Source organism: Leucoraja erinacea, chromosome 17, assembly GCF_028641065.1.
Source record: "Leucoraja erinacea ecotype New England chromosome 17, Leri_hhj_1, whole genome shotgun sequence".
Taxonomy (NCBI): Eukaryota; Metazoa; Chordata; class Chondrichthyes; order Rajiformes; family Rajidae; genus Leucoraja; species Leucoraja erinaceus.
The window spans coordinates 38,069,827-38,082,207 of record NC_073393.1 but is presented as its reverse complement, the minus strand read 5'-3'; the positions used below and the strand labels follow the sequence as shown (position 1 = coordinate 38,082,207).

The 12,381-nt window shown below is 40.7% G+C and overlaps 1 protein-coding gene across 1 annotated transcript; it reads left to right on the top strand.

Moving 5' to 3' along the window:
* Nucleotides 1–7,544: 7,544 nt before the first annotated feature.
* Nucleotides 7,545–12,000, top strand: LOC129705479 (polycystic kidney disease protein 1-like 2). The gene is made up of 3 exons (XM_055649069.1): nt 7,545–7,626; nt 9,623–9,800; nt 11,319–12,000. Exons 1-3 carry the CDS (start codon nt 7,545–7,547, stop codon nt 11,575–11,577), a joined length of 519 nt encoding a protein of 172 aa, XP_055505044.1. The 3' UTR covers nt 11,578–12,000.
* Nucleotides 12,001–12,381: the final 381 nt, after the last annotated feature.

The window sequence follows — 12,381 nt, the reverse complement described above, 5'->3', positions numbered from 1 at the left end:
ACAACAGCCATTGTCTTTGTAACCATCTCACTTCCTTTGCCACCACCTTCTTTGTAATGCCCAATGCATTGGATTTGACACAGATACCAGAACTGTTCAGTCAAACCAGTCAAAATCCTGTGGTGGTGTCCCTGGTGGCCAGTATCTTTGGTGCTTACATCATTGTTGTGGTTTGGGCTCGAATGAAAGATAGAAGCGACTTAAACAAGGTGAGGCCATCTTTCCGTGATTAATGTAGCATGAGAGAACGTTTGATGTTTGACTCAAATCCATCACCAAAAGGAGCTTTTTCCATGCTGGGTGTCCCTATGACTTAATGACACCTTTAATATTTTTTCTATAAGAGGTTACTTCCATTATTATTTTATTTCCCAATGCAACAAACAATTTTGTTTTAACATATTTTAAACCAGACATTTATTTTTGTTAAAGGATTGTTAGAAGCATAATTACTGAAAACTTTGTGAAAGGGAAGTGTGGGAGTAACAAGCATGTTTGTAGATGAGATATGAGGACCAGTTGTATGAGGTTGTGATGCCTGTACAGAATGCTAGGCTAAAATTGGTGGCAGCCCAATTCCTTAGTTCCAAAGAAAATTGTTAACATCTTTTCTTATACGTGGCCACTGTCTCTTCAATCCTTTAATACAATATTCTTTGGTCCATATTAAAAACTATTACTTTAGTTATAGAGTCCAGTTGGGGCCATTGTCAGGTACAAATGTTTAGTAGTGGATGTTTAACTTGGTTACCAAGATATTTCTCATTAACATTTCCTCTTTATTTTGTTGCTTCTCTTTCACTGATGTTGTATTCGCTTATTCCGTTCCAGGTGAAGGTAACAATCCTGCATGATAATGACCCACTTGCACAATATTGTTACCTGATCAGAGTTCACACTGGTTTTCGCAGAGGAGCAGCTACCACGGCTAAGGTCTTTAAGATGGAATTATAGAACATAGTAGTGTGTTTATTTCTGTCTTTCAGTTCGTTTAATTTAAACTTAAATCATTAGTCAAATGGATAATTAAAGTAGGGAATAGTTCAACTTTTTCCAACAAGTTGTTCAATTTACTTTTTTTTCCCCCAGTATTTCATAATTAAGAGTAAATGTTATGCCCCAATTGTCCCTTTGAAATTTTCACTTGGTCTCATCATTTCTCCTTCTCCAAACAGTCCTGCAGATCTACAGATAAAAATCAAGTAACATCACCTTCATATGCATCGGGCATTAGTCACTTAGATTCTAATGAGTGTCTACAGGTATTGTAGATATTACCACGTAGCAAGATCACAGTTGATCTTCGACCTCAAGCACTATTGTCCTGCATGATCCTCATATCCCTTGATTCTATTATAAACCAGAAAACCATTGATCTTGGCTTTGAACCTTGCTAGTGATTGAGCTTCTGATCCAGGGTTGAGAATTCTGAACATTCGCCACTCTTTTAGTGAACATATTTCCTCTTATTTCAGCCACTAATGGCTTATTCCTTATTTTGGATATTTGAACCCAAATTCTGGATTCCTTACCAAAATGAATCTTCTTCCCCATATCTATGCAATTGAGCTCTATAAGAGGTTTGTATGTTTCTCTGAGGTCACCTCTCATTCACATAAACTCCAGAGAATACAGGACTAGTCCTGCTTAAATCTCTCCAAATAATATTCCCATCTATTGAATATTCAGTGCATTCCCTCTATAGCAGCTATTTTACTTTTTTAGGTTTAAAAAAACGGAACTGTAGATAATTATGGTCTTACTGTATATAATTGTGGTTAGATACCTTTACTTTTGTCAATCCACATTGGCCTTCAAGTGATCGAAGGGGTGCAACACAAAACGTGGCCTAATCCTTCTCTCCAGAGATGCTGTCTGACCCGCAGAGTTACTCCAGGATTTTGTGTCGATCTTCAGCTTAAACCAGCATCTGCAGTTCCTTCCTACACATCATTAGCCTTCCTGATTGCCCACTGCTCCTGCAGCTGTCAGTAACTTGTGTCGAAGGATATCCAGCTCCATTTGAGCATCAACTCTCCCCATCTTTCACCATTTAAAAATACTTACCATTTCTTTGTTTTTTTTAAACCAAAATGGATAACCTCCCATTTTTCCACATTGTCCCGCAACTGCCATGTTGTTTCCCATTCCCTTAGGTTGCTTATTTGTCCTTAATGTTTATTTCCATCTTGATGACCTCACATTCACGTCATCAGCAAATTTGGAAATATTTACAATTTGTCCTGGCAGCTTAGTCCTCAGTGATGCCCAGGCAGGCACCATTCCCTCTGGTGATCCACCTGTCTCAGTCCGCTTTTGATCTTTGTTCTTTGTTCTTCGTTCATTATCGCTCAATCTACACCAATATATTATCCCCAATTCCATATTTTCTAAGCCTGTGTACCAGTCACCTGATGCAACCTTAATGAAATCCTTCCAAAAAGCAAATACAACATACCCAGGGGTTCCCCTCGAACTACTCCACTCGATACAACCGCTAAAGTACCCAACTAAGTTAGTCAAACACAATATGACTTTCATGAATCAACATTGACATTACCCAATCATGTTATTACATTTAAGTGACTTGATACCATGACCTTTATTATAGGTTCCAATACTTTCCCTACTACTAATGCCAGGACAGTAGATTGGTTATGGACACAAAATGCTGGAGTAATGCAGCTGGACAGGCAGCATCTCTGGAGGAAAGAATGGGTGATGTTTTGGGTCGAGACCTCTCGACCCGAAACGTCATCCATTCCTTCTCTCCAAAGATACTACCTGTCCCGCTGAGTTACTCCAGCTTATTGTGTCTATCTCCAGTTTAAACCAGCATCTGCAGTTCCCTCCTGCACAGTAGGTCGGTTATTCTCTGTTTTCGCTCTAATTCCTTTCTTCAATAGCGGGGTTGCCTCGGCAACCCTCCAATCTGAAGCAGATGATTTCAAAATCCATAGAATGTGAGAAAATAATGGTCAGATCCAGTACCTCCACAGTCACCCTTTTCTGAACTCTGGGATGTAGATCATCAGATCTTTGGGTTTTATCAGTTTTTAGGCTCGTTAGTTTCTAAGAACCAGCTCTTTATAAATACTTATTTATTTTATTCCCTTATTTTGACAGGGAGGTATTTGGAAGATTTTTTTGTCTTCTACCATGAAGACAGATATAAAGTAATTGTTTAATTCCTTTACTATTTATTTATTTATTTTCCATTATGAATTATCGCAGCTCTGTCTGAAACAAGAGCACATTTGCCCTTTCCAATAATTTCCTGTTGTGATGCCCATTAATGTTGCTTCCAAATACGTAGCCTATACTTCAATTTTGTTTCCTTTGTTTAATTCAAAACTTTACTTCTCGGTTAAATGACATAATTATTAAATTTAATGTAAAATCTATCATAGTTTGGTCCCTTCTGCTTTAGGGTTCCTCTTCAGAAAGATTATTAATCAATCTTTTCTTGTATTAAATCTCAAATATCGTATCTCTGGCCATTTCCTCAACAAACTGATTGAGAAATTGATTGCATATTCCAGCAAATTCACTTTGTACAATATTAGTACTGATTTGATTAAAGTCAACAATGATTACTATATTAGCCCTGTTGGAAGTATCTCATATAATTAATTTCCTGTACAGCCGTTTGCTGGGACATGAACATTTTTAATTAAGTTATTGTTTGATGTCATCTTTTATTAACAGCAACATCCTTCCTTTCTTTTTTCCTGTCCTTCCCGAACATTGAAGTCCCTGGAATATTTAGTTCCCAGCTTTATTCCCACTGCGTACATATTTTGACTGTAATCCCGAGAGGAGCCATTGCTCCCACCTGTGTTTAAAATGAGAAATCTGTTGGTGAACAAGACAAACTTTTCGTCCAGTATTCAGTAATTAATTGTAAAAGTTATTCCCCGCCTATCCTTTGGTAATTTTCACTTGACTCTCATCATTTCTCCTTCGCCTTATCCTCCAAACAGTCCTACAGATTTACAGATGAAAATCAAGTAACATCATCTGCATCTGCGTTGAGTCTTAGTCACTAATTGAGTGTCTACAGGCAATGTAGATATTACCACTATCATTAAGAGCATTAAAAACGGCTCTGGTAAAGACCTTTCAGCCTTTTGAGGCTCTTCTGCCATTCAGCAAGATAACAGTTGATCTTCCACCTCAAGCACTATTTTCCTCCATTATCCCCATATCCCTTGATTCTATTATTAAACCGAAAACTGTTGATCTTGGCTTTGAACCCAGCCAGTGACTGAGCTTATGAGTGAACAAGATGAACTGGGGGGATTTCCTGAACGACTTACTTCTCCTAATTTGTCAGGGTCCTAATCGCCCATTCCCTTGATATCTGTATCGTGCTCACCACACTATACATGCCGGCAACCAAGTCTTCAGTCTCACAGTTGTGTCGCTGTGACTAAAGCCTTGGCTCCAGCTCCAGAACATAGGATTACAGCTGATCCAACTGGACAAACTCGCAGCACGTGCACTAGTCACACTTTATTGTCACCTCTACCTCATGAAGTGCCCTCACTCACCAAAGTCCACACACTGAGGAAAATACGCTCAGAGGACACGCAGAACCATGCTGCAAAATCCAGCCGCAATTGTTACTAGGCTTGTCCCCAAATTTTTGTTTCAGTTGGTTCCACCTGTAAACTAATATTTACAATTCAAGTTGTGTATGGCAATCATATATTGAATCAAAAAACTGCAGATGTTGGAAATTTTAAATAAAATATAGAAAATGCTGGAAATACTCTGCAGGTTAAGCGGCCTTTGTAACAGAGTAACACAGCTATCATCTCAGGTTGAAGACCATCGTCAGGATTGGGTACAAAGGAAAAACAACATTTTTGGGGCACATATAATGTGTTAAATTATAACTTCAAAGCATTATCTGATGATTTATCTCAATGTGGTACTTTGCAATACACAATGTGGGTACTATTGGTCATATTTCAGATTAACTGAATTTAAATTGCACAACTGGAATGGGGGATTTCTTCAGATCCGAAATATCACCCATTCCTTCTCTCCAGAGATGCCGCCTGTCCCGCTGAATTACTCCAGCAATTGTGTCTATCAAGGGGGGATTTAACTCAAGTCTATGCATTGTTAATCAGGGTCACTATATAAACATGATGCATAATAATCCAGGTTCACTTCCAGGTTAATGAACACAATGTAATCAGTCAGAAATACAAAACAGACCCAAGAACCTTAATACAAGATACAAGATACATGTATTTGTCACATGTGCCAGTTGGCACGGTGAAATGTGATCGCCATACAGCCATACAATAAAAATAAAGAACACAACACAGAGTTCAACATAAAACATCCCCACACAGCAGAATCAAAGGTTTCCCACAGTGAGGGAAGGTACCAAAGTCAGTCCTAAATTAAGGGTGACAGAGTGGCACTGCTGTTAGAGCTGCTACCCCATTGTGCATGAAACTAGGCTTCAATCTTGACCCTGGTGCTGCCTTTGTGGAGTTTGCACATTCTCCCCGTGACTGCATGGCTTTCATCTGGGTGTTCCGGTTTTCTCCCTCATTCCAAAGATGTGCTGATTTGTAGCTAAATTGGCCTCTGTAAAATGTCATAGAGTGCAGGGAGTGGATGGGAAAGTGGGATAGCCCAGAACTAGTTTGAACAGATGATCGATGGTCGTGGTGGCCTGTTTCTATGCTGTATCTCTCTAAACTATACAGCACCAGTGAATACTCCAGTGAAAGTAATTCAAAGCACTTTGGGATGTGGTAAGGATATAAAATGTACGATAGCAATTCAAGATCTTTTTATTTATGTCATGTCATTTTAGAGATGATTTCATTCTGCTGTTACAAAACAGGTTGTAATTCTGCTCGGTGGCTCAGAGGGACATAGCGATCCTCATCTCCTGACTGATCCGGAGAAACCTGTCCTTGAAAGAGGTGGAGTTGATGATTTTCTTCTGACGACTTTCTTTCCCTTGGGAAATCTTCAAACCATAAGATTATGGCATGACAACTCGGGGTCCAGTCCTTCTTGGTATGTGCCATCTACATAATGTATTTATTCCTAAACCTAAACCTGGGTAATTTAACTTTCATTGGACATTTTGACTGTAATGTATAGAAACATAGAAACATAGAAATTAGGTGCAGGAATAGGCCATTCGGCCCTTCGAGCCTGCACCGCCATTCAATATGATCATGGCTGATCATCCAACTCAGTATCCCGTACCTGCCTTCTCTCCATACCCTCTGATCCCCTTAGCCACAAGGCCCACATCTAACTCCCTCTTAAATATAGCCAATGAACTGGCCTCGACTACCCTCTGCGGCAGAGAGTTCCAGAGATTCACCACTCTCTGTGTGAAAAAAGTTCTTCTCATCTCGGTTTTAAAGGATTTCCCCCTTATCCTTAAGCCGTTTCCCCAATCTTCCTGCATCCTTAATAAGATGTGAAATTCCCCCAGTTGTCCCTGGACAGTTCCCCAACATCGGGAGCAATAACGTCTTTCCTGCATCTAGCCTGTCCCAAGACCCTTAAACTGAATTTATGTAAGTTTCTATAAGATCCCCTCTCAAGACGCCTAAATTCTAGAGAGTATAAACCAAAAAATATCCAGTCTTTCTTCATAAAACAGTCCTGACATCCCAGGAATCAGTCTGGTTAACCTTCTCTGCACTCCCTCTATGGCAAGATGGTCTCCTTCCTCAGATTCGGAGACCAAAACTGTACGCAATACTCCAGGTGTGGTCTCACCAAGGCCCTGTACAACTGCAGTAGAACCTCCCTGCTCCTATACTCAAATCCTTTTGCTATGAAAGCTAACATACCATTCGCTTTCTTCACTGCCTGCAGCACCTGCATGCCTACTTTCAATGACTGGTGTCAACAAATTGAATAGGTGGGCTCGTAAAAGCACGCAAGGCTCATGCAAGCCTATGAAAAATAGGACTAAAAGCGCCGTCCCGCTATGCCGCAGCTCCGATGATGTTGCCCAGTCGCAGCACTCCGGGGAATCCCGGAGAAGGCCGCCGCATGTTCAAGAGCCCCGCCGAGGGGGAGGTATAACGGCCGGCGCGCCACCCCAGTGGGGGGTGGGGGGGGGGGGGGGTAGTATAACTGATGCCCATCAGAAATAGAAAATGTACTCCAGTAAATCAAGAACAACTAATTACTTTTTAAGTGCACTAAAATAACGTCCTGCGCAAGGAATACACTTCACTCTCACCAGTCGATGACAGCAGTGGTTGGTTGATGCCTCCACAAAAACTTTTTAGAGGCTGAATAGTGTTAAGTGATATCACAAACATACTAAATGGGAAAGATGCAGAACAAGTCTGGCAGCCCCAAACTGGGCAACCATGACACATCGGACCTTAAGCAGTAGAAGAGATCTATGTTGCCACAATTTGTAACCTCATGGCTGATCATATCCCACACTCCATTCTTACTATCAAGACTGGGGCTTAACTTTGATTTATGAGGGATGCAAGAGAATTTGCTGGGAAGATCATCCGGAATACCTAAAAATGAGGTGGCACCAGCTAAGTGTCTCTGCAAATCAATACTACTTACACGCCAAGTTAAAAAAGCAACGTGCGATAGACAAAGGTAAATAGTCTCACTGGATCAGAGCTCCGCAGATCTATCACATCTAGTCATGAATGGTGATGGACTGTTAAACAGCTAACAGGAGGAGGAACTTCTAAGAGCATCCCCATCCCATTTTTAACATAGAAACATAGAAAAATATGTGGAGGAGTAGGCCATTCGGCCCTTCGAGCCTGCACCGCCATTCAATATGATCATGGCTGATCATCCAACTCAGTATCCCGTACCTGCCTTCTCTCCATACCCTCTGATCCCCTTAGCCACAAGGGCCACATCTAACTCCCTCTTAAATATAGCCAATGAACTGGCCTCGACTACCCTCTGCGGCAGAGAGTTCCAGAGATTCACCACTCTCTGTGTGAAAAAAGTTCTTCTCATCTCGGTTTTAAAGGATTTCCCCCTTATCCTTAAACTGTGACCCCTTGTTCTGGAATTCCCCAACATCGGGAACAATCTTCCTGCATCTAGCCTGTCCAACCCCTTAAGAATTTTGTAAGTTTCTATAAGATCCCCCCTCAATCTTCTAAATTCTAGCGAGTACAAGCCGTGTCTATCCAGTCTTTCTTCATATGAAAGTCGTGATGGCGATTAACGATGGCGGAACCCAGCATATGCATGCAAAATTAAAGGCTGAAGTATTTGCAACAATTTCACTTTGAAATGCCAACTACATTCTCCATCTTGGATTCCTCCAGAGATTGCCACCATCACAGAAGCCAATCTCCAGCCAATTCCATTCACTCTATGTGATAGCAACAAAAAGCCAAGAGTATTAATATAATAGAGGCTATGGGACAAGACAATATTACACTGTAGATATACTCCAGGACTTACTCCATCTTCAGTCAAACTGCTGCAGTGCAGTTACAATACAAGGATCTATCCATCAATGTGGATAATTACCCAAGGCAGACAAAAGTGATGGAGAAATTCAGCGGGTGCAGCAGCATCTATGGAGCGAAGGAAATAGGCAACGTTTCAGGCCGAAACCCTTCCTGATTGAAGACATGGATCTTCCGGCGGATTAAGTATAGTGGGAGAATTATTGTGTATGGAGGTAGATAGCCAGTTGGTACCGATAGTCCGGCTTGGGTCCGAACTGGGAGGTAGGGAACTGGAGCTGGAAGCCATGGTTTTAATTTCTAGGAAATAGATTTGGGCCATATCGAGTTGGAGGAAAAATGCTGAATTCCATGGCTTTATCTTTCAGGGAATGGGAAAAGATCCTTGCAGCTTATTAGCCATATCTCTCAGTACCTTCCAGCTACCACTTATCAGACTCTCCCCGACCTGACCTGGGGGTCAACATTGATCAGAAATCCAACTGGGCCAGCAACTTGAATATTATCACAACTAGAGGAGGTCCAAAAATTGAGTGTCCTATGTGGAGCAACTCACCTCCTGAAATGCCAAAGCATATCCACTTTCCACAAATCACAAATGATGAGAAAGGTAGAATATTCTTGATTTACCAGGAAACTCAACATCACCCACAGAAAAGCAGATTAGCATTCCATCAACCACTTGCCTTTCATCTCCAATGTACAGAGGCTGCCTTGTATGTCATCTACAAAATGCGCTGCAATTTAGTTACCCAGTCCACTCTGACAGCACGTCACGTACCCACAAGCTCTGCCTTAGAGATCAAAGGTAGCAATGAATGGGAACACCCCCATCAGCAGATATCCCTCTAAGTTGTGCATCATCTTGATTTGGAAATATATCATTGGTTCTTTATTGTCACCAGGTCTAAATCCTGGAACTTGGTCCCCAGAAAAACCATCACCATCACAAGCCCAATTAGGAATGTACTGGCATCTTGCCAATCACATCCAGATATTGAACATTAATATATTCCTTCAGATAGTCTGGTGCATGAGTGAATGGCAGCAACTGTGTCCATATTTCATTGGACTACGAGTTGCATAGGTTTGAACTTAATTCAAATGTGTTATTCCACTATTTTCAATTTTCTTCCTTTGTTCTTATTCTCCAGTTTATGACTCTCAGCTTTACCTACTCTGCAGGTATGTGAACCGTGTGACTATCATGGATATTAAAGCTGGCCAGCAATGGCACTTCATCTGCAATTCATGGCTGGCCATCGACATTGGCGAAAACATACTGGACAAAGTATTCCATGCAGCTTCTGATGTGGAAATGAAGCTCTTCCAGTAATCAATAAAATATATTGGATTGGATTGGATTAGTGATTCTTCTTTAAGATGCATAGGATTCACAGTGACTTGGTCACAGGTTTGCAGATCTGGCTTACTCATTAAAAAAAGCACAGGGTTGTGGTGGAATGATATTATTCTGGCTGGAGGTCAGTGACCAGTGGAATTCTGTAGGGATCTATGCTGGGACCTCAGTTATTTGTCACGTATGCAAATGATGAGGCGATAAATGTAGATGGGTTAGTTAGTAGTTTTGCAGATGACACCAAGATGCTGGAGTTGCAGACGGGAACACTGTGAAATATAGTGTTGAACATAGAGCAGCTACAGAAATGGGCAGAGAAATGGCAGATGGAGTTTAATCCAAGCAAATATGAGGTGGTGTACTTTGGAAGGTTGAATGTAAGAGGAAGGTATAAGGTTAATGGCAAAATCCTTAACAGCATTGACATGTGGAGGGATTTTGGGATGCAAATCTATAGCTCCCTGAAAGAGACAACATAAGTAGATAGAGTGCAAAGAAGACATATTGTATACTTGGCTTCATTGGTCGGGGCATTGATAAGACTTAGGAAGTCCTGATGCAAGTCTATATGACTGTGGAAAGGCCGCATTTGGAATATTGCATGTAGTTCTGGTCACCCCATTGCAGGATGTAGTTTTGGAGAAGGTGCAGAAGAGGTTTAACAGTGTGGTCTCTGGGTTATGGGGTATTAGCTGTAAGAAAAGTTGAACACATTGGATTGTTTTCTCTAGACCATGGAGGTTGAGGTGAGACCTGATAAAAGTATATAACATTATGAGAGACATAGATAGGGTAGACAGTCAGAACCTTTTTATCCAGGGTGGAACTGTCATCCTGCCTTTACAGCGAGAGGGGCAAAGTTTAAAGGACATTTGCGGAGCAAGTTTACACAGAAGGTAGTGGGTGCGGGAAACATGCTGCTGGGTGTGGTGGAGGTGGCAGGTACAATAGTAGTGTGTAAGGTGCTTTTAGAAAGGCACATAAATATGCAAGAATAGAACAGTTATGGATCAGGATCAGGAGCAGGCAGCAAGATTAGCTTAGCTTGGCATTATATTTGACACAGACATTGCCGGCCACAGGGCCAGTTCCTGTGCTGTAATGTTCTATGTTATCTGCTCTTTATCTCAACTTGTTTGTTATTTTATATTTCCCTGTATGCTTGAAATTAATATTCTCTTTAAAGTAGTTTGACTGATGAAAACCATTAACAAGGCAGAAGGGTCTTTGGGAGTTTGTTTTGATAGGATGCAGAAGTACATATATTAAAATGATAGACCATATGCGGAGCATTAGTTGGACTTCAGTTGTGGATTAAGCTTAAGATTGTGACTTTATGTAAACTGGTTGCAATGAGTGGGGAAATGCAACACATGAAACAAAGAAAATTTCAACCGTTCTCTAGATGATAACTTTTCATGCTCGTACGCAGCAGAAATGGTGCATTGTACTTTAAAGGCTGTGTTAACGTCTTTGTTTGTTTACTCTAGAAACCTGTTCTTCATGAAGATAGCTGAAAGTCTGACCGACCAACATATCTGGTTTTCAGTTGTTGAGCGTCCATCAAGAAGTCCCTTCACTCGTGTTCAGCGAGTTTCCTGCTGCTTTTCGCTCCTTCTTGGTTCAATGTTGACCAACATCATGTTCTGGGGCACATCACCCAATGAGTCATTGCAGTACACAACTCTGGGTACCAGTGATATTTATAACATCAACATGCATATCATTTACGATTTGATTCAATCATAAATCACTCATGATAACTTATGATTTATTACTTTCTGAATTAAAAAAAGTAGAGACAGAGCTCTAAAATATAATTAATACTTATGTATAACTTCTTATTTCACAATAGAAAGAAAATTGACAAAATGCTAATATCATTCAGCTGAATAATTGTTCCTGCTGGTAAAACGATGTCAGCAGTTGCTGATGTTATCCTTTCATTATTTACTGCAGGAGAATTCAGTCTCTTCATGAGAGAGTTCATAATCGGGATCGAGAGTGCCATCATTATGTTTCCCATCAACCTGGGAATTGTACAGATTTTCAGATCCGTCCGCCCTCGTCCAAGTGAGACAAATGCATTGAAATACCAACGCACGCAGAGCCCCTCGTTCACCAGTCCCAATGCCCGTCCACTCACTCCCGAGTCTCTATTGCAGGTCAGCATTTCTACGGCTACTTTGGAAAGAAAAAAAAGTGCCTTTTACAAAAGTTTTAAAAAACTCTAAAACCTTTGTTAAAAAGAACGTATAATGAGCCTAAAATCTGTACTATTTTCCTCTCCTTGCTTCACCCAGGCAATTGTCCTTTTTTGTAAAAGGGAAGACATTTTTGATTATATATGTTATTTGTTTTGCCTCATATTTTTCTTACCATTCTAATAGGATATTAAACAGATCATCAATCTTATTTCCAAGACCCTGAAGGATGATGTACCATCAGTGGAAGAGGAAGTCAATGTTGGTGATGTCAACCAGCTTTTAGTGCTGTTAGCAAATGTCCTCCAGATGAGTGTGGAACAACAGAAAATGAGCCAGAATGAAAATA